Source organism: Panthera tigris, chromosome B4 (assembly GCF_018350195.1).
Source record: "Panthera tigris isolate Pti1 chromosome B4, P.tigris_Pti1_mat1.1, whole genome shotgun sequence".
Classification (NCBI taxonomy): Eukaryota; Metazoa; Chordata; class Mammalia; order Carnivora; family Felidae; genus Panthera; species Panthera tigris.
In genome coordinates this window covers 100,472,065-100,495,890 of record NC_056666.1, presented here as the reverse complement: position 1 = coordinate 100,495,890, position 23,826 = coordinate 100,472,065, and the positions used below count along the sequence as shown (strand labels likewise).

The following is a 23,826-nucleotide window of genomic DNA, read 5'->3' as shown; positions in this document are numbered from 1 at the left end:
ATTTCTATTGGTTTTTACTATGAACAACCTGTTCTAGCCATTAGCTGATCAATCTGGCTTAGAAAAGAAGGCCAGGGGACAATTAAATTACTGAGTCAAACTGACGCTGGAAAAGATTTCAAAATAAAAATATACATTAATTTCATTTTTAATTCCATTTATTTGTTTTACTTCACCTGCCCCAAATTATTTTTAATTTTAGCTAGTATATATCCTGGTTATCAAGTGGACATGGCTGGGACAAATCAGCCGGGGTCAGAGTAGAATATACTGTTAGAGAAACAAATAATAAGGTTTTATTCTGTAAGAAATAAAGTACGCCCCAATATTTAATTAAGTTGAGACTCCTAAATACAAAGAACAAACTGAGGGTTGATTAGGACGGGGGAAAGGGGAAAATGGGTGATGGGCATTGAGGAGGGCACTTGTTAGGATGAGCACTGGGTTTGTATGTAAGCCATGGATCATGGGAATCGATCCCCATAACCAAAAGCGCACTGTATACACTGTTAGGCAACTTGACAATAAATCATATTTAAAAATAAATAAATAAATAAAACATTTAATTAAATTTAAAGAAGAAGCACAGTTTCAGTCAACAGTGTTTCCCTTCTATTTTGTCAGCGGCAAAATCTGGCTGAAAAAAAAAATTTAACTATTTATTATTTTTTTAATTTGTTTTTTATTTTAATTTTTCATTTTTTTAATGTTAATTTATTTTAGGGAGACACAGAGCATGAGCAGGGGAAGGGCAGAGAGAGAGGGAGTCACAGAATCAGAAGCAGGTTCTAGGCTGTCAGTGCAGAGCCCAATGTGGAACTCAAACCCACGAGACGTGAGATCATAACCTAAGCTGAAGTTGCATGCTTAACCGACTGAGCCACCCAGGTGCCCCTGGCTAACAAAATATTTTAAATTTATAACAAACTCATGAATCCTAATAGTGTACAAAGCCCTAAATATATACTTGAAATTAGAAAAAAAATCTAAAATGAAAATAATTTATATAATCTTAAGGAATGATATTTACACAGAAAAATAAAATAAAATTCCAAATGTTCATATGTGTATGTGTATACACACACACACACACACACATACATACATATACACAAACATGCACATGTAGACATCTTAGGGATCTTCTATAAGTTCAAAATTTAATCTTTTTAGAAAAAAATACATAGATATAAACATACAATCAGATAGGTAAGATTCTGCTAATGACTCTACCAATTAAACCAGAACTTTGATGAATATCTTAAATTTAATGGTTGACTACACAAACTCCTTAGATATAATTCATTCCATGACAGAATAGCATACCATCACTACAAGTCATAATTTAAAATAATATTTAATACTATGTGTATTGTTTATTATGTAAGTTAAGCAAGCAGGATAATATATCGTATAGAAGGTACAACCCAAACTATGTAAATTGAGGGGAGGAACATGCCTGGGAGGAAATCTGTCAAGGCAATTGTTTGGGGGATGGAAGGGTAATGGATTACTTTGGATTCTTCTTTATGCTTATACGTATTCTGTGAATTTTCCTCAGTAATCACAGAAAAGCTTTAAAATAACAAAATAACTATTTAATTCAGAAAATAAACACTCATTTGTAATGAAAACACTTTCATTTGCAACTTATCTGAAAAAAACATATGGAAGCTCCCTTAATGCTTAAAAAAACCGCAGCGCGCTGCAAATAACTTTAACCATTTCAAACACAAATTAAGTCAAGCAAGGAAAAAGAATATAAACGAAGCACACATGACTATTAAACAAGTCCATGTAGCCCACTCTATACAGCTGGAGTGAGCAAGATGCAGAATTTATCAGCTGCCAGCCGGAAGCTCTCAATTTAATGATCCCAACTTGAATGTCTCACTCCATTAGTTGGCCTATTAAAAAAAGAACTCATCCCTACTTCTTGCGGGGGAAAAAAAAAATACACAAGTGATTCATGTATAGATGCAACCTCTTGAATCAAATTAAACAGTTAAGTTAGCTGATATAGTCTCTCCTATATTTTGCTCTTTATGAAAAAAAAAATTCATGTCCTATAAAATCCCACCTTGCTTTTCCCTTCATATAAGTACTCTTTTAATATTTTCCTGTATATAAGCTGAACATATTTCTCCCTTTTCTATTTTTTCTAATGTTTCCTTGAGCCTGTTAGAAATAGATATTTCAACAGACATTGGGATTTAAGACTGTGATAGATTGTATATATATATATATATATATGAACAAAACACTGCTAAATTGCTTTACTCACGTTAACAGACTAGCCAGCATTTTAGAAGCTGTAACACATGTGAAAATATTGTTCTGTCAGTTCTGTTTTTAGGTTTATCAAAAATCTGCAGTAAAATAGAATAGGATTATATACTGAGGGAACTTAACCAACATTTATGAAGTTGAGTAAAAACATAAACCTGTTCATATCTTACAGATATGTTTAGACCAAAGGGAAAAAGGAAACAATTTACAAAATCAGAAAATGTATATCCGGGCAAATTAAAACAAACAAACAAAAAAAAAACTTTTATCTAGGGGCACCTGGGTGGGTCAGTCAAAGTGTCCGGCTTCAGCTCAGGTTATGATCTCGCGGTTCATGACTTTGAGCCCTGTGTCTGGCTCTGTGGTGAGAGCTCAGAGCCTGGAGCCTGCTTTGGATTCTCTCTCTCTCTCTCTCTCTCTCTCTCTTTCAAATAAATAAACATTTAAAAAATAAAAAATAATTTTTTTTCTAAATTAATGATATTACAAATAATAGAGCACAGGAACTGGACTCAAATTTTACCACTACAGTTAATTAACAAAGTGTCTATAGGCAAGTTTATTAACCTAGGAACTCTTAGCCTTATAAAGTGGCAGCAACAAAACAAAACAAAACAAAACAAAACAAAACAAAACAAAACAAACCTTCATAGGGCTGTTGTAAAGATAAAATGTAACAATGTATTTTTTAATATGAAATTTATTGTCAAATTGGTTTCCACACAACACCCAGTGCTCATCCTAACAGGTGCCCTCCTCAATGTTCATCACCCACTTTCCCCTCCCTCCCACAACCCTCAGTTTATTCCCAGCTTTTAAGAGTCTCTTAATAAGGTTTGGCTCCTTCCCTCTCTGTAACTTTTTTGTTTGTTTGTTCCCTTCCCCTCCTCCATGGTCTTCTGTTAAGTTTCTCAGGATCCACATAAGAGTGAAAACATATGGTATCTGTCTTTCTCTCTATGGCTTATTTCACTTAGCATAACACTCTCTAGTTCCATCCACGTTGCTACAAAAGGCCATATTTTACTCTTTCTCATTGCCAAGTAGTACTCCATTGTGTATATAAACCACAATTTCTTTATCCATTCATCAGTTGATGGACATTTAGGCTCTTTCCATAATTTGGCTAGTGTTGATAGTGCTGCTATAAACATTGGGGTACAAGTGCCCTTATGCATCAGCACTCCTGTATCCCTTGGGTAAATTCCTAGCAGTGCTATTGCTGAGTCATAGGGTAGATCTATTTTTAATTTTTTGAGGAACCTCCACAATGTTTTCCAGAGTAGCTGCACCAGTTTGCATTCCCACCAACAGTGCAAGAAGGTTCCCGTTTCTCCACATCCTCTCCAGCATCTATAGTCTCCTGATTTGTTCATTTGACTGGTGTGAGGTGAATCTCAGTTGTAACAATGTATTTAAGTAACATGGCATGTTGGCTACACATAACTAGTCCACAATGCTGAAAGCTACTACAGCTAAGTTGTATTATAACAACCTTGACTCCTCCCCTTCTTTCTCCTCATTACCATCTTCATAAGATTATTAACAAATTATTTTGGAAGGAGATAAGGTAAAACTACTGCATATATAAGAGTACTGAGGAATACCTCTTCAATGGGAAGAATATTCTATAATAGTAAAGTTTAGCTTCAGCCAACTTTAATGTCAGGAGGTGGGAGAGCTTAAAGTCACCTGTATGCATGTTTTGAAAAACATTAAGCAATATTCTAAACAAAAATATCTATAGCCCGGGATAGTTGTATTGTCCCAGTATCCTTTCAATCTCAATGGCCTTTTAAACTTTAATAATTCGTACTCTAATTCCCTTGAAAACAGGGTCCCCAGGATTGAACACAGTGCTTGGTAGAGGGTAGGGTCTCAATAGTGCTTCCGGTGTGAATTAATTCTGTGAGGGGTATTACTTAAAAGTACTGGAAGTTTATACGATTATTCACAATGAGGTCAGTTAACTCTGAGAATTGGAACCCCAAAAAGAAGTTCAGCAGCAGTTCATAAACCTGCAATGGTGAGCAGGGTGTCAAAGGGAAGTTGAAAGGACAAATCAGACTTTTTCTGCTTCTCTAATATTTTGCACTGGCCTCTTTCTACTTAAGAGTAAAGAAACAAGAGCAAAAAAGGCAGACCATCTGATTATGAAGTGAAGTAATTATATTTACTTTATCTATTTCCATCTCAGCCTATTAATCTTTTTTGTGTTTGCTTTTAATTACAACGGAAAGCTAGTAAGCTAATGAAGGAAATACTTAAGATACGGGACTCTACTGATTCTGTGAGTATGCTAGGACAAATCAACACAGAATAGAATGAATTATTAGAATGTACACACACTAGTGAGAAGCATCATGAATCTGACCCCTGGAGATATTTGCTTGATGGCTTAGGAGAAATCTCTGTTGCCTTCACTTCTCCTATTTGGACAAGTTGTGGAAATATCAAAGGCCTCCCATTCTTAGAACTAACTCTTCACAGGATTTTGTGAGAATTTGCATGTTGCATGGCTCCCTTTGTAAAGGCAGTACTGTATTCTGCACATTGATACCAACTGTAGATTTAGGGCAAAGGGACCCAGAATATACCACTGTGAAGAGGTTGTTGGATTTTTTTTCCCCTGAACTTTTCTTATTGCCTAAAAGTAGAGCCTCCCAAAATAATTCGACTGTCATAAATCCCCTCCCTGGGAGTTCTGTAACCAGAGAAGTTTGAATCCTATCACCTGAGATGAGAAGAAAGGACAATAATCACTTAGACATGGTTATGAAACTACATATCTCTCATCTCTTCTTGTAAGTGTCCATTTATTTTTCCCAGAAGTCATCTGTCTTCCCACAAGTGCCCTTCTCCCTCTCCCCTTGTCCTATCAAGAGAGTAAATCTGAAGAGTACTTTTTTTTCTAATATGAAATTTTTGTCAAATTGGTTTCCATACAACACCCAGTGCTCATCCCAACAGGTGCCCTCCTCAATGCCCATCACCCGAGGAATTCTTCTCACAAGAATTTTTTTCCTCTTTTCTTTCCTTTTCCTTGTATCCATATGAGAAGATGGACATTAGTTGACCCTAATGTGGCAATCATTTCACAATACATGCAAACCAAACTGTCAGGCTGTATGCCTTAAACATATGTGGCAATGTAGGTCAATTATTTTTTAATAAACTGGGGGGAAAATAGATGGTACTTAGTCCCAAATTTCTAATTTCCTCTTTGAATCACATTTTCTGTCAGTTTCCCACATACATATGCAAATAAAAAATCTGTCTTTTTTTTTTTTTTTTTTTAATAATCTCCTTTTGTCATTGTATTTGCAGGCCCCAAACTCTAAACCTAAGAGGACAGAGGAAAAAGCCCCTGACTGCCCACAATAAGGGATTCAGTATGACTAGACATTTCATCCTAGGCTTCCCTTAACATATTGAGTTATAATGACTGATAACCTGAGAGCTATGTAAAATCACGACAGTCCCTTAATGCCTTTTGTAAACTCTTCCATCAGCCACGATTTCAGCATCCGGACTATATTGTAACAAATAAAACCAATTTGTCAGTGAATATACTACAAAAATAATTTCTATGATGTATTATGCTTTTACTTTTCAAAAGGTCATGGTTCAACAAGCAGAAATCAGTAAAAATGCCAATAGTTAAATCGGTTAGCTTACAATTCAAAATAACAATCACTGTATTTAAGAATATACTTTAGATAGTAACATAATAGATAATCCAAAATGGACCTGGAGAATGGTATCTTTGTCATTACAATACATGGGATTTTGTTAATTTTCCAAAAAAGAGTCTGTTACCTGGCGGTTTATCTTCCTCTCCTTTGAGACTCATTCTGTCATTATATGGACTTGACGGTCACATGGATAATCCATCTTAACCAAATTTTGACTTCTATGGACATTTTACTTGAGTAACTCAGGCTATTGCTTATACCTTGCTCAATCATCTCAAATGTTAAGTTTCATACTATTTTATTTTATTCTTTTGCATAAACCTTCTCCAATTAACTTCATTTGCCCATGGAATTTGACATTGTTGCCCATTTCCTCTACTCTCCATTTCAAAAATATCAGAAAACCCCATTTGTTCTTCAGCTTTGTGTTGGAGCTATTTTCTCTCTCTCGCCAATGGTTACTTTCCCTTTCTTCACTCTTTAAATGCCAAGGGTTCATTCTCAGTGCCTGTTTTCCCACTCCACATCACAGATACAAATGTGCTCGTAGCCTGCACAGCGCTCATTCACATAGCGGTTTAAACTAAATTAATTAGTTATCATCATAATAAGCCTCCGGCCAGCTCCATGGAGGGATGCTAAGGCTGGGAAACTGACCTGAGATTGTACATGCATTACAAACTTGGGAATGTGCTCAGATAGGTTTGCCTCAATTACTTGCCTCTGGTAGGCTGGCTTCTCATGACTGCTGGCATTTTCTTTCCGTACAGCCAATATCATCAAGAGCGTTATCTCTGTGGGAATCTTTAAGGCACTAGGAGTTTACATGACCATACATGAGAACATTCACTGTCTCTTGCTTTATATAAGCTTCTCTGTAGTTTCCTACGTTATCTGCCATTGAAGAAAATGTGTGTCTTTATCGATTTATCTTATAGACCTATTAAGGTTCAGTTACAGATATTTAAAAATTGGAAGGTTTCTCACAAAAGTCCAGAGTCTGACTTCACTTGAAAAATCAAATGGCTTGGCCATCTTTAGCCCCTCCTTTCCACATTTCTGCATTTCCACAGGCAGCAACCTCTAGAGCTAAGGGTGCCTACCTCCTTCAGATTGATCATGTTGAACATAACCCTTCTGCTTTATTCATTTCATGTGATCTTCCTGATCCCTGAGGGATTAGAGATTAATAATAGACATACTATATAGAGTCAGTACTTTAATCCAGCATTTATACAGGGACTAACCTATATCTCCAAGGAGAAAACCACCTCAGAATGATACAGTGTTATGAACTGAATTGTGCCCCATTCCCCCCAGATGCCAATTTTGAAACTCTATTCATCAATGTGACTATATTTGAGGTAGGGCCTTTACAGAGGTAATTAAGGTTAAATGAGGTCATAATGGTAGGGCCCTACTCTGATAGAACTGGTGTCCTTTTAAGAACAAGAAAAGACATGAGAGATCTTCCTCTTTCTCCCTGAGGGAGCACAGGGGAAAGGCGGTATGAGGACATAGTAAGAAGGTAGCCATCTACAAACCAGGAAGAAAGCTCTCACCAGATAGTGACTTTTGCAGCACTGCAACCATGGATGTGTCACCTTCAGAACTGTGTGATATCATATAGCTGTTGTTTAAGCCACCCAGTTGCTATATTTTGTGCATAAGCAGAGTACCGTCCACAGACCAACACGTTTCTTTAGAAATGGTGCCCCTGGGGCATCTGGGTGGCTCAGTCAGTCAAGCGTCCGACTTTGGCTCAGGTCATGATCTCAGGTTCATGAGTTCAAGCCCCGCATAGAGCTTTGCACTGACAGTGAGGACCCTGCTTGTGATTCTGTCTCCCTCTCTTTCTGCCCCTCCTCCACTCATGCTTTCTCTCTCAAAATAAATAAATAAAATTAAAAAAAATAAATAAAACAAGAAGAAATGGTGCCCCCATTCCAGCTTCCTAGCTGGGAGCTCATCTTCTTTCACTGGACTCTTGAAGTCACTTCCTGAGCCATCTGCCTGTCTTTGTGCCATCTCTATTCACTATTTGCTGTGGGGAGTTCTTTTTAAAATACAGTAATTGTAACATATGCTCTTGCTTTGAAATTTAAAAATAAAATGAATTAAAATAGTAAAATAGCCCCTTATAGTTCCTCCAGGTCCTTTGTCTCTTGTCACCCTTGCCCACATTCCCAATGCACCAGCAAAATCACATCATTAACGGGTCTGACGAAGACTCTCTTCTTGACCAAACTTTAGTTAATCTCCTGTGAGGTCTCTTCTTGGACTAGGCCTTGAGTTTGATCCATTGCTGGGCCTCCAAAGCCCAGTTTTAGCAAGAATACTGCCTACTAGGGCATTTTCGAGAGAATCCTCTGCCTTTGATATCAGAGCACCTGTGATAATCTGATAGTGGTCCTCATCCCCCATGCTCAGGATCTGATCACCCTGGGCTGTCTTCAGCAGGGATCCTAAGTGGGCTTATCTAGAATTCCCCTTCCCTTGATGTCTGCTCTCAGTAATTTTCCACTGACCCATGCCCCGCCATTCTGCTTGTTGGCTACAAATCCCCACTTGTTCCTGTTGTACTCAGAACTGAGCTCAGTTGTATACTAAGATCTCTTTTCCCCTATTAGTAGATTTCCTTATGAAATCTGTTTTCATTGCTTTAAAAATGGCCCACATCTGGTTTTCTGTAACATGCCCTTACACTAAACTCTTCTATGCTTCTATGCTCTCCACCCCCACATTTCTTCAGCTATCTCCTAGGCCATATGTCAAAAAGTCTTATGTTTGCCCCATTTAAATCACACTGCTTTTTGAAGTCTTTCCTTATTCTCCCAGGTAGGAATAACTACTTCCCTTTGGGGTGCTTCTAAGATACTTTGTATATACACCTATTACAACTGACTCGATTTTATTATCACTTTTATTTTTTGCTTATATTGCATTGTCTGACCATTAAACTCAGTGTCTCTCATCTTTATTGTTTTGTCCTGTTTTTACCCAAGGTGCTATTATGCTGTCATGCACTCAGGAGGAAATTATACATTTATTAATCAAATATTTGTTAATGCTAGCAGAAGAACTAGTGTCAGGACAGTGAAAGGAGTTAATAAAAACCCAAACAACAGCTATTCCCCAACTTTCCCCTCAAATTACCTTTCAAATATAGTGCAACCCAATTGTATAAGTGTATATGAATTAGGATTGACTTCATTATAACCAGAGTCAAATGGGTAAAGCCCACACATTTTGTCTACCATGAGTTTATTTGTGAAGTTCCCAAAGCATCTCCAACATGTCTACAAAGATTAGTCCCATTCTGTAATCTTTTTTTTTAGTCATCGTAGTGAAGAAATGGGGTTAGTATTGGATTGATATGGAAAATGAACGAACTGCAGTATCTTTGAGTACTAAAATACTTAAAATATACCATAGTTATCTGTTCAAAGCCCTCCTCTTTACTTTGGGGCCATTTCAATTGTTGGGAAGAAGATTTCAGCTGTTGTCTATGGCCCATCAGATTTTAAACAGACGTTGATCAAAGGGGAGCCTTATAACCTTGACTAAAAAAACACAAGCAATTCAAATCCATTGCTATCCTGGCCAGCTGGCTACTTTGCTCTTATGTAAGTGCTTTTTCATTGATATAGCTTACAGAAAAAATACCTAAGAAATTTGAAAACTTAACTGCTGGGTTTATTTTTGCTCTTTAGCTTTCTTACCAGTGAATTATTGCAAGCCTTACATTTGCCAATTTGCTAAAATGAACCAAGCACTAATACTTTTCATATTATTTAAAAGAACCTTGACTAAGATAGCTGGGAAACCATAAATACAGGAGGTAAAAGATCTAAGTCCTTGTGCAATTAGATCCACTAAACAAAGTCATTAAGCAAAATAGTATTTCTCAAAATATCACAAAAATAAATTGTTATAGAGAAAAAAGCAGGGGAACCAGTGAGTGATAAAAAAAGCTTTTGGGAAGCAATGAGTTAAAAAAAAGTTAAGCAGTTTTTAAGTACAGAACTTCTCAGTATTTTTTTTAAGTAAAACTGAGCAAAGAGGTATCACCTTATAGCTATTCTTGCCTATCTTATTTGGAATGGATATCAGAATTAAGAAAGCTTTATGAAACAACATCCTGTACAAGGAGATTTTTAAATTAACAGAAGGACTTACACAACTATAATATTTAATAATTTATTTATTTATTTAGTGCAACAGAAGGACTTACACAACTCTTTTATTTATGTATTTATGTATTTATTTATTTATTTACTTACTTACTTATTTATTTTTAGTGTGAACAGGGAAGAGGGTCAGAAGGAGAGAGAGAGAATCCCAAGCAGGCTCCACACTGACCATGGAGCCCAACATGGGCTCCATCCCACAACCCTGCGACCATGACCTGAGCGGAAATCAAGAGCAGGACACTCATATGATATTTGCCATATGAGAAATTTAAGATACAATACAGGTGAACATAAGGGAAGGGAAGCAAAAATAATATAAAAACAGGGAGGAGGACAAAACATCAGGGACTCTTAGATATGGACAACAAACAGAGGGTTATTGGAGGGGTTGTGGGGGGCGGGGGGATGGTCTAAATGCATAAGGGGCATTAAGGAATCTACTCCTGAAATCATTGTTGCATCATATGCTAACTTGGAGGGAAATTAAACAATAAATAAATTAAAGGAAATGTCAAATAAAACAAAAAAAGTTGGACACTCAACCTATAGAGCCACCCAGGTGCACTTGCATTTTTAAAGTTATATACATCCTGATTCACTTCCTGAACACAGAATTTTAAAAGAGCTTCGGACTTATCTATAATAAAAGACAAATTCCTATCTCTGTTGATAGCAGGATTTTCCCTAGGACTTTATTGGTATTTAATATATACAAGTGACTAAAGTGGTTTTTGTATTCCTTAAATTATATAATTCTTTCACAAACCTCTTAGGCAATTCTCAGAAGCTGAATCTAATGAATGGAGACTATTTCTGGTGCAACATGTCATTATTTGATCTAATTTAAAGATTAGTGCCATTGTTGTTTTTATGTTGTCTTTCCCTTGACACAGCACAGCTAATGAAGTGAATAAAAACTTCAATATGTCATTTTTTAATGTTTAAATGTTTATGTTAAGTGTTCGTGTTTTCATACACCTGGCATCTGTTTGTTAATTTTAGGATAGTGATTCGTTAACTTGAGCACACACAAGAATCTCCTGGAGGGCCTGCTGGAGCTCAGATTGCTGGGCCCGCCCTGGTGCTTCCTATTCAGTAAGTCTTTTGGATAGAGCTGATCTGCATTTCTATCAAGTTCCAAGTGCTGCTGATGCTGCTGACGCAGTTACCACACTTTAAGACCTGCTGCTTTCACAGGCCCCAATTTATTAGACACACATCTGGGTTTTTCTGTTGCTCTGAGGCTCCTCAGCCAGGCCCCAATCTGGAGTCTTAAAGGAATAGGAGAGTTATCCCAACTGTCTCCAAAATAAGGCACCTCTGTATTGATCCCACAATCTCATTTCCTAAAGACCAATAGACTTTCCCCTTCCTTTAGTATTCTCCACTGTCTGCTAAGAATGTGCAGGTCATTAGTCTCAAAATGTAGTCCACACTGTAGATTTTTCCCCCTCAAATCACTGCTTCCTGTATTTCCACATAACCCATTCCCTCTCTTATACGATATCCTTGCAGTATGTTGGGTCTTTCCTGGCCTCATTTGCCTGTGCACCTAGTTGGACTCTATTGCTAGTCTATATGAATGTAGAGCTTATATTCATTCCTTGGTTCATTCACTCCATAGCATTTGTTAAAGGCTCAAAGTGTAATGATGACAAAATTCTGCATTCATGCACTTACACTGGAATGGGGAATATATAAGACAAACGCGTATACAACTAAGTATGATATAAAGAAGGGATGTGTACACTGAAGAAAATAATATAAGGTCACAGGTAAGAAAGTGACTGGAAATCAAATGTATTCTAGCCTCTGTGGAATCATTTTTCTGAGAAGGAAACATAAAGCTGAACTGAAATGTCGTGATGGAGAAAACAATGTAAAGAATGTAGAAAAGGGCATTCCAGGCGGAGGAAGCATCAATTCAAGGGCAGAAAGAAGTCCAGGGTTGTTGAAGGAGTCAGCAAGGGAAAATGGTTGAGGAGTTCAGGTTAGGGGTAGGGAAACAAAAATTGTTCATAATCCTTTTGTAACCACATGATTCTCTCACACACAGCTGGTATGCAGACTAGGAGACTAGGATATATATATCCTGGTGGAAACTGCCCTCTGGCCAACAGGAGTTAAAATATCAACAGCATCATTTAAAGAGTATTCAGAACCCCAAATCCCCTCCTTGCCTCAGCTCCCTAAATGGCTGCCATGTCAATTCTCACTCCAGCAGATGTCTGAGGGTTTATTCTCTGGAGAGGTCTCTGATCTACGGATGCCAGGCACATATCCAAACCCCTAACTCATACCCCCAAGCCTAACCCTAGCTGCAACCCCCTGGACAGGTCTCTGAACTACAGGATACCAGGCACATACCCTCAACCTCACCCTCACGCAGATCTGAGAAAGCAGCTTTCTGAACACATGGTAAGAAAAGCTGAGAAGCAGCCAACTTAACCCAGAGAAGACCCCAAATATGTAACAAGTGATGGTATTTCTGAAAATGGGTGTGATGGCAGGATTAAAAACAGAAGGACCAACTGAATATCTATTTAAAGCGTATTGAGAGCCCTCAATCCATCCCCCGGTCAATATATCAACACCATTTGAGTGAGGAGAAACTGACGACTAATATCAGAATCTAGCCTCTAGAGTTGGCTATGTTGAAATGCACAATGAACTGTACACAGTTCTTATTTCAGAATGCAGATACATGGAAGCCACAACCCTTTGTCTTCATAAATGCTGACTTTAGTAAAGAACCACTCTAGGTATTGATATATCATAGTTTTGGAAACGACAACCCCTTCCTGACGAATGAAGTCAAAATTCTGAATGATGAGAGGGAAAAATCAGGTCAGAAGTATGCCTTACAATAGTATTTTACAAGAACAAGATTCTTTAACAGCAGTGATTGTGATCAAAGTGACAAAACAACTCCTGGCAAAATAATAACTAGCACATGCATCAAACACACACACACACACACACACACACACACACACACACACACACACACACCTTTAAACAATCTGCAACAATTACAACACAGAAATTAGCCTAAAGCAAGAGTTTTATGCTTTCAACAAACCCCTCAAGAAAAGCATCCTGTTTATTGTACCTGATAATTTGAATTATGTTTCAATCTTTGTATCATTAGCCTCCAGGTAAATCTGAGAATATCTGAACTGAAAGGAACTTATTAGCCAGGGTTCTTTTCAAGTAAAGAATGTAAGTCTATGTTTACAATTTTGCTTTTACGGATATTAAAATTTGCCACCATGTAAACTGAAATTTGTTCGATATTCTCATCAGTGCAATTGTTTTAAGTATACAGGGCTAAACAAGTCTTGTAAGAAAACCCACCTTAATTTTTAAAATATTCCAAAACGACTATTACATAAATATTAGAAGTCCTTTCATTTATACTGTAAAACTTCTCAGATCTCACTCAGGAAATTGCTTTATGCACTTCTCACCATCACATTACTGACAGCATTACCTGTCGGCATCCACTGTCACATCGTGAACCCCTCTTTGGATGACATCCCTGGAAGTCGCTGTGTCAGGTATTCGGTTCAGACTTCTAGTATATAGGTTGAGCCCTCCATCTGTCATGTACCTGAAAACAAATGTGTCATTAATCAACAGAAAATTAAATGATCTCATCTGTATAATTTAGTTTCATAAAAAGTATTCACAATTTTCAATAATTATGTAAATGTGCCCTATCACAGTTTTTTCTATATAAACATTTTACCCACCAGGAAAAGTTAGAGCATCTTTTCAAGTTTATTAGGAAACCAATCTTACTTGCTACACCAAATAACTAGCCTATGTAAAACCTCCATTTATTTCCCTTTGGTTATCAAAATTTTAAACAAGCTTGGAGATAATATAACTCTTAGCAAAGTAAGAGCAAGATCATTTCATCTTGTAAATCTCATTTTTGAAGACTGAAGGTCATAGGAGTAATGTAATATTATTAAACTTAAAATTAGATGAATTTTTTTGATAAGTAAAATGTATGCTACCAATTGGCCACTATGATAAAATAATAGCCTAGATGCATTGTTTAAAATGTTTCCATTAACTGTTCTAAATAGTTTACATGTAATAACATTACGACTGTCCCATTAGAGATAAAATGAGTGAACATGAGAAGGTTAAGTCACCCAGTGTTACTCAACCAGTCGTAGCAGAATTAAGAAATAAATCTAGGAATGATCTGAACCATCATGCATTACTGTCTGAACTGAAGGGCCACACTGCCCCACTTCACACCTTTGAGAGATACTTCCCTGTCATCATGGGACCATCACCATTGCACAGGGATGGTAGACCCAAATCGTCATGTTACTAATGGTCATCTTCCTTCCTTGGCTATGGAGGATTAGAACACATTGTTTATATAGCCTCATGCTGGGCTATATATCAAATTTTTCTTTCTTGAGAACTAGGATTAAAAGATAGGTCATCAGTCTTTCTATGAGAATAGAGGTGATGATCATGAAGACTAAGGAGATGTATTTATTTCCACAAGATGTAAGGAGTCACAGAGAAAGTTGGTCAGCAAAGTAAAAACAATGGCACAGATGCACAAAAGGAAGCAGACACTTGGCCATGTGGTTTCAACTTGTCCTTGGGTTCTAGGAGATATCCTTCTTTACAATCATGTTCCCAATCTGTTTAAGCAAATTGGAGTCAATTTCACTTTTTGGAATAAAAAAAATATTCAATCACGGCCATATTGAAGACTGACCAAATAGTTAAAGCTAGGATTATCAAACTGGCGAATTGCTTCGATGATTATGAATTCTGCCCTTACTAGTTGAAGGGCCTTGAACAAGTTTCTTAACCTGTGCCTCAATTTCTTCCACTGAATTTGGGAAGAATAAAATCTGCAGATAGATTTTTAAGAAAATTAAAGGAAGAATACCCAAAGCTCTTAATATGAGAGCCCTATAACTAGTAGCTACTTGTGATTCACAAAGTCTCTCCCACATATTTTGAAAAGGAAATGTATGCATTTTATTTACAAAACAACACTAAGTCATTCTGAATTATCCTTATAAGGTAATATAGGTAATAAGGTAAAAGTGTTTAGTTAGTGGCAAATATTTTTCTCACTCTTTCAAAATTGTGTTGTAAAAGTTTGAGGGAAGGGGCACCTGGGTCGCTCAGTGGTTAAACAGCCAACTCTTAATTTTGGCTCAGGTCATGATCTCACCATCCTGAAATTGAGCCCTGCATCAAGCCTCACATCAGGCTCCTCATGAGGCTCTGCACTGGGTGTGGAGCCTGTTTAAGATGCTCTCTGTCTCTCTCTGTCTCTGTCTCTGTCTGTATCTCTCTCTGCCCCATCCCTGCTCTTGGGTGCGTGAATGCATGCACACTCTCTCCCTCTTTCTGAAAAATAAAAAATAAATAAAAGGTTGAGGGTAGTAGAAATCTTCTCTCCAGACAAGTGAGACGCTCTTTTTCTTCTTCTTCTTTTTTACCAACATGCTTAAGCCTAAACTTAGTTTCTGGAGGAAGTTATAACAATGTACACAAGTTATGTTTCATGTATGTCTCACTGGTCTGCTTATTCATTTGTGTATCTCCAACAGTGTTTAACACAATGTTTTGTATATCATTTGGGATCAACAAATATATTGAACATTTGTTCAGCTGAACTTAAAAGGCTTCCATATTGTAAAAAGAAAGCATCATAGCAGATCTTGGGGCAACTTTACACATGATGGTGATGCATGGAAACAAGAAATAAGACGACAGATCACTTCTATTAGAAACATAACCTTTCAATTATTTAATACTTACAGAAAAGTAAGTTCTATAGACAAAGGTCAACTGCTTTGAAAACTAATTTGCAAAAGGAAAAAACAATGTTTAAAATTTCAATAAATTTAGTAAAATCTTTTTTCAAAAAGTATTTTCTGTTTCCGATTCTGTGTCTCCCTCTCTCTCTGCCCCTCCCCCGTTCATGCTCTGTCTCTCTCTATCCCAAAAAAAATAAATAAATTAATTAATTTAAAAAAAAAAGTATTTTAAAGGATATTCCTTTTTCTTGGGCTTCTTGATTTTCCAAGTAATATCAAATAGGTTTCCAACAGGTATCAATTAAAACAAAAAAATGAGTCAGTTCTAATTCCTCTGTCTACAGATACTCTCATTTGAATGTTGATAGGGCATCTTCATAATAGAACCATGAGTTTGTTATTTATTTTTTTAATGTTTATTTTTGAGAGAGAGAGAGAGAGAGAGAGAGAGAGAGAGAGAGAGGGAGGGAGGGAGGGAGGAGGGGCAGACAGAGGGACACAGAATCCAAAGAAGACTCCAGGCTCTGAGATGTCAGCACAGACCCTGATGCAGGGCTCGAGCCCACGAACTGTGAGATCATGACTTGAGCCGAAGTCGGACACTCAATTGGCTGAGCCACCCAGGCATCCCACCATGAGTTTGTCATTTAAAAAACAACATACAGGCACCACACAAGACAAATATCTGATTTAAATTATCTTGGTAATTCTTCCTTCTTTTCATTCTTTCTGGAGGATTTAAAAATCTCAAAGAACATGAATTTTATAGTTCCTCTACAAGAATTATGCTATAGTCTTGGGAGCTATAAATGTTAGGGAATCATTTTGAAAGAATAATGTAAAATTTTAAAAATGATTTCCTAAGAACATTATATCTAAACTGCAAAACTGACAGCCAAGATGCGTTTAAGAAGAGATAACAATCACAGGGAAGATTGTTAGCACAAAAAAACTGCAAAAGAATCGTGAAGGTTACTGACAAAAAAAATAAACTATCTCAAAATGTGAAAGTATTAGAATAATTTTAGTCACATTCAAATTCTATAAGCTATGAGGGGTGCCTGGGTGGCTCAGTCGGTTAAGTGTCAGATTTCAGCTCAGGTCATGATCTCATGACTCATGAGTTCGAGCCCCGTGTCAGACCCTATGCCAACAGCTCAGGGCCTGGAGCCTGAGCTTCGGATTCTGTGCCTCCCTCTCTTCTCTCTCTGCCCCTCCCCTGCTCACACTCATCTCTCTCTCTCTCCCCCTCTCTCTCTCTCTCTCCCCCTCACAAATAAATGAACATTAAAATTTTTTTTTAAATAAAAAAATATTCACATGAAAAAATAGTCTCACAAAGCATTTCCTAATTCTTCCTCACTTACACTGCTACTCTGCTTCTTTCTGTACAGGCAAATTTGCATACTTATGGCATATTTGCCTTAGGTGTCTATTACCTAAATTAGTATTTCTAGCCCATATCATTTCACCTTGTTGTAAAATAAGGTATTAAATTGCTTCCAAGGCATGGATAGGTGGATGTCTCATAAGCATCTCAAATCTAGTATAAACTGACCATATGTTATCTTCATCACTAAGGCTCGTGTTCCTTGTGTGTGTGTTAGTATAGTTAAAGGCAAAGACACCGTCTACCCAATCAACAATATAGATACGTGCCGCTCGTCACTCACCACACTCAGCTATTACAAGATGGAGTCTGTTCAAATCTGTGAATCGGTATCATTATGCTCTAATTATGTCTGGAATTCACTGCAATAGAGAAACTTTGTAAAAATCTTATTTTTCTAAATTTGTTTATTTTGAGAAAGAGAGACAGAACAGGGAAAGGGCAGAGAGAGAGGGAGAGAGAGAGAATTCCAAGTGGGCTCTGCACGGATATCACATAGCATGAGATCATGACCTGAGCCGAAACCGACTCAAACACTTGACTGACTGAGCCACCCAGGCTCCCCTAAAAATCTTATTTTTTTATATTGTTTAATCCTACTTTCATTTCTCAATGAACAGAAAGATATACAATTGTACCATCATAGCAATTTCATGCTTTTTGAAAAAAAAATTTAGAGGGAGATATATATTTTTTCAGATATATCAGGTATAAAAATACATATCAAATAATAATAAAAATAATATCAACTTTCATGTACTTACTACCTGGCTTCAGAAAGAGGACATTTACAGTTTTTGCAATCGCCATATAGCCTCCCACCCCTCATATCCCCAAACCTCCCCTTCAGAGATAGCTAATGTCCTGGATTTTGTAAGCATTCCTTTACTTATATCTTTGCCACATAGGCATGTATCCTTAAAACTAAATTGTTTAGCATCTCCTGGATTTGAACTTCCTATAAATTGAGTCACACTACATGTTTTCTTGTGACTTCTTTCCTTCACTCAAAATTACATTTTTATAATCAGCTATTCTCATGTGTATCATTGTCTCATCCATTTTATTTTTAATTTTTTAATGTTTTTTATTTATTTTTTTGGGGGGGGGGAGAGAGAGAGAGAGACAGAGTATGAGTGGGGGACGGGCAGAGAGAAAGGGAGACACAGAATCAGAATCAGGCTCCAGGCTCTGAGCTGTCAGCACAGAGCCTGATGTGGGGCTCGAACTCACAACACCATGAGATTATGACCTGAACCGAAACTGAGAGTCGACGCTTAACCGACTAAGCCACCCAGACGCCCCTGTCATCATCTTTTATGTATAAACAATAATTGTGATTTTGCTTTGCTGTTTAGTTGCTTTGTCTGTTTTTGTGGGGATTTGGCAAGATTCAAAACCGATGCATGTACCACAACTTACTAGAATTCTGTGTTTTTACATTCGAATTTCTTATCAGCGACTGTTACAACGAACTACTTTTTAATGATATCAACATGCGAGGCATCTAAAGTTTTTGGATTTGTTTTTGAATCTCAAAGGCACTCTAGTTCAGCATCTTCCTTTAGCTGAACACAGATAATATTAAGTATTGTCCCCTAGAACAAATATGCTAGCTTAAAAAAAAAAAAAAACTATACCAATAATGAATGCTTGCTGTGAAGCTCTGTTATATTATAAAAAAATCAACTCCTAGGAGAGAAATGTGTACATGCAGACATGGAGACAATCTCACAAGGTCAGTATGTCATGATGGCTGAGTACAGACTGGAGCCAAACTGCTTAGGTTCAAGTCCAGCATTGCATGCTTTAAGGAATTTTGAATTCCCAGAAGCCAGTTAACAAATTTTCTGAGTTCTAGCTAAAGTCACTTAAACTATCCAGGCCTCAGTTGTTTCATCTATAAAATGGAGATAGTAATGATAGGCTTCCCTGTGAGAGTTATGGTGAATCATATGTGAGTTAACACATGTAAAATGCATAGAACATTGTCTAGCACTTCGTACGTGCTATGTAAGTGTTGGCTATTATTACCAGCTATTTTTCCATTAGGATCTCCACATTCACTAAACATAACTCTCATATCTTCAATATGCAATTAATTGAAGCATTAGGATTAGGAACCTGTGGTTTGCCATATAAACCCTTTCAACTCACTGCTTTAACCCTGCCCTTTCCAATGTTAGTCATACTTCCTATCACCAAGTTTACTAAGTGTGAATTGAGGGAGGATCCAGAGAGAAGGATCAAAGCATTCGCCTCCCTTTCCAAAAAGTTAATTGCCCAGAATTAAATTACTTTGTGTTTGGGCCATGTGACTTTAAGTAGAATTTCAGGTTATATTCTGGCCCAGCTATTTACACTGTGACATCTGCAGATAACTTCAATTTCCACCCAGTTAAAATATGTAACTTTCTCCCCAATTTTCCAGCATGTTCTTTCTTTGCTTCATAAATGGAGACTTTTTCAGGGCCTCATTATAAGCAAGAGGCTTTCTCTGACTAATTCCTAATTACTGGCAGATTCACATTCCCCAAGTGTTTAAAGTAATTTTAAAAAGAGAAGAAAGAGATAAGTCTTTACATGCTTCAGGAAATTCTGAATTCTCAGAATGCCGATTAACTAGTTTTCAGAGTTCTACTTAAGGTACATGAGAAAATGAAACTCCATTCCCATTCACTTCATGACATTCCTTGTGATTACAGGAGAAAAGAAAAATCCTAAATTAAACACCTTCATTCTTTACTATGTCTTTTGAGCTCTTTGTCCCTTTAATCAGTGAAATGTACTTTTTTTAAAAATTGGGAACAGAAAATTAACCTTGTGACTCAATTTCTTCATGAATCGTAGCACAATTTCTATGCCCCTTTTTCTTGCTTAAAACATCATCAAATTAAAATTCTCCTGGGATGTCTCTAGTCCTCTCGTCTTCCCACCTTTTAATTCTAGGCTGAGGCATCAGGCTACATCCTAGGGATACCAACTTTTTTTGTGTGTAGACTGGTGAGCAATTAAGTGCAGCACACCGTGGGATGTCCTCCACACAAGACCCCTCAATCCCACTTGAGCTGAAACCAGCCATACCACCTGCTGATCACGGCTAGTCACCTTCTGCCCAGGGGACAGCATTCTGAGCCATGCCTTACATGTCCATGTTCTGTACTCTGCCACGGCAAAGAGAAAATGCATAATGCCAAACAGGTCAACCACACCAGGGGAAGTTTTCATACAGGATTTGTGTTATTTTTAGCCTTTTTTAAATATACTGAATACTGATGACAAAAATATAACATGTGAACCAGTGATGATACTTAAATGGCCCATTTGTAAAACACTCCCAAGACTTCATTTGAAACACGGACAGGAACAAAAATGAGCAGAAGCCTGAAATGGGTTCCACTGAGGTATGAAACAAGTAGGAAGGACAATGGATATGACTTTTTTTGTGTTTCTCAGGAGTGAATTCAGCAGAACCTAGCTAGCCCTCCTCAACCAACTTCCTCTTCCTCTTGGGCACACAGCTAACCCAGATTTCCTGGCCTCCCTCACAGTTAGATGTGGCAACAGAGCCGTTTTGGATAAGGAAGTGTGGGTAGAAGTCATACGCGCAACCTCCAGATCTCGTACGTAGGGAATATTCTCACACCGCAGTTCTGCCTCTCTTTTTCCATCTGCCTGTTGAATATCAATGCTCAGGGTGACACTGGAAGCCTGGTGGGCCAGAAGCAGAATAACTTCCATCCATCTTATTCTCTGAGAGACTATATGGTACACACTCCCAACTGAAGTATGCCTGTAATATGTTTTATTACATACAGAACTCAGCTGTTTCAAAAAATTACCTTAAGGAAAAACTCCTGATCCAAGAATCTATACACACACACCTATACACACACACTCACACACATGTGTGTATATAGGACACGTTCGTTCACTGAATAAACGAGCGTCTACAAAAATATTTTAAAAACGAAGATGTGGTTTATACATACCATGGAATACTACTTGGCAATGAGAAAGAATGAAATCCTGCCGTTTGCAACAACAGGGATGGAACTGGAGGGTATCGTGCTAAGTGAAATAAGTCAGTTAGAGAAAGACAAGTATCATATGTTTTCACTCATATACAGAACTTGCGAAACTTAACAAGAAGACCATGGGGGAGGGGAAGGGGAAAAACAGTTTCAAACAGAGAGGGAGGCAATCCCATAAGAGACTCTTAAATGCAGAGAACAAACTGAGTGTTGATGGGCGGGACGGGGGAGGTAAAATGGGTGATGGGCATTGAGGAGGGCACTTGTTGGGAGGAGCACTGATTGTTATACGTAAGCGATGAATCACAGTAATCTACCCCCGAAACCAAGAGCACACTGTATACGCTGTATGTTAGCTAACTTGACGATAATTAAAAAACAAACAAACAAAAAAGGCCGCACGTAAGTCACATGGCGCTGTGTCTCTATTGCTCACCACTGCACACACGGTCCCAAAATGCTGCTTGGCACATAGGATGAACTTAGAGATATTTTTTGGATACATACACCCGTATTTACTTCAGCTGAAGATCCCTCTTCTGTCTCTCCATTCTTTCCCCAGGAGTCCTCATGCCCACAAGTTCTACTGTCTTCTCTGAGACCACACTCTCCATCGTAGCTCTACCCCGAAAACTACTTCTGCATTTTCAACAACAAACTTTTATACCACACTGTCTCCAACTCTACATTGGAAACTCTACACTCAGCATCTCCTCTCTGCTTTCTCAAAAAAAAAAATCATTTCTCTCTGTCTGCCTATTTTCTCTAAAGGTATAATTTTCTACCTCCTGTGCTTACAAAATGGGCATCGTATCTGAATTCTCTGCCTCTCTGAAGCCCTCATGAGTAGCCTATCATTAATTCTGTACATTTCTCCTCTCTGGTACCTCCCATTCAAATTCTTTCCTTCTTTCACCCCTGTCAAGGCCACTGTCATGTTTCTGGACTACAAAACTTGGACGTGGACTTTTGCAGTAATGTCTGAAACCTGCCATCAGAGCTGCTCCCCTCAATCCATTTTGCAGATTTACCCTAAAGGGGGTTTTTAAAAATCATCATCATATCTTATTCTGTGACTATTCGATAATCTGCTTTCAATTGTTTAGAGTACACTGTGTAAACTTTTTAGCATAATGTTATTGAGGTCCGGTCACAATAGTCCCTATCTCTCAAAATTAAGTACTCAGATTCCATGAATCTCAGTTGGGGAAAAGGTCAGTGAATATCATCCAATCCAAGTGTCCCTGTGACTTTGAAAATTACTTTTTTAGTGAAGCTTATCAAATGACATTCTTTCTACAATATTTATACTTTTTTTTACAAACATGCTCTTATTACATTTCCCTCCTCTTTAGATATTTATTTATTTTTATTTTTTAGAAAGAGAGACAGAGTACACAAGAGAGAGTGGGGAGGGACCCCATGACTCTGGGATCATAACCTGAGCCCAAATCAAGAGTTGGGTGCTTAACCAACTGAACCAGGTACCCCCATAGCTATTTCAGTGACAGAATGTAGGGGCACTTGTATGGCTCAGTGGTTTAAGCATCAGAGTCTTGGTTTTGGCTTGGGTCATTATCCCAGGATCATGGGATAGAGTCCTGCCTTGGGCTCCAGCTGAGCTTAGAGCCTGCTTGGGATTCTCTCTCTCTCTCTCTCTCTCTCTCTCTCTCTCTCTCTCTCTGCACCTCCTTTGCTCTGTCTTTTTTCTAAAATAAAAAATAAAAAAATAAATCAGAGACTATAACTAAACTATTTCCTTGTCTTATCCCCTCCTTTCTATTTCATGCCTGTATTTAGCACTTTCTCCCTACTCTGAACTCTTCAGTTTTTTTTCTGTATGAGACCTTTGAAATGACTCACACATTACATTGTCAATGTCCATTGATTTCTGGTTTAAACTGCTCCCAAGATATGCTTTCCCTCTCCAGATAAACATTTTACTTGTTTATAAATAAATATAGTCAATCCTAATTATTCATAAATACCACATTTGCAAATTTGCTTACTGGCTAAACTTTGAAGCCCCAAATCAATAATTGCAACATATTCATGGTCACTCACGGACAGGCACAGAACAGAGAGAAATTTAAGTTGCTCATGAGGACATTCCAGGCTGAGGTCAAATAAGGTGATATTCTGCCTTCTTGATTCAGCTCTCCTACTGCCAATGTGTCCTCTTTAGTCTATTTAGAGCCACATTTTTCACATTTTTGTGCTTCCTGTTTGAGATTCTGGTGTTAAGATGGCCCCCAAGTGTAGTGCTGAAGTGCCCTTGTGTTCCCAAGTGTAGGAAGGCTGCGATGTGCCTTATGGAAAAATATGTGTTAGATGAGCTTCATGCAGGCATGGATTATACTGCTTTTAGGCATGAGCTCAATGTTAATGTATCTACAATATGTATTAACAATA

At 37.6% G+C, this 23,826-nt stretch overlaps 1 protein-coding gene across 1 annotated transcript in view; it reads right to left on the bottom strand.

Annotated features, from left to right (window-relative positions):
• NAV3 (neuron navigator 3) overlaps window positions 1-23,826 on the bottom strand; it is a 588,388-nt gene that overhangs the window by 133,404 nt on the left and 431,158 nt on the right. Inside the window, exon 12 of the mRNA XM_042992807.1 lies at window positions 13,671-13,790. Within this exon, the coding sequence (XP_042848741.1) occupies window positions 13,671-13,790 (120 nt within the window). The remainder of the gene's footprint in view (window positions 1-13,670; window positions 13,791-23,826) is intronic.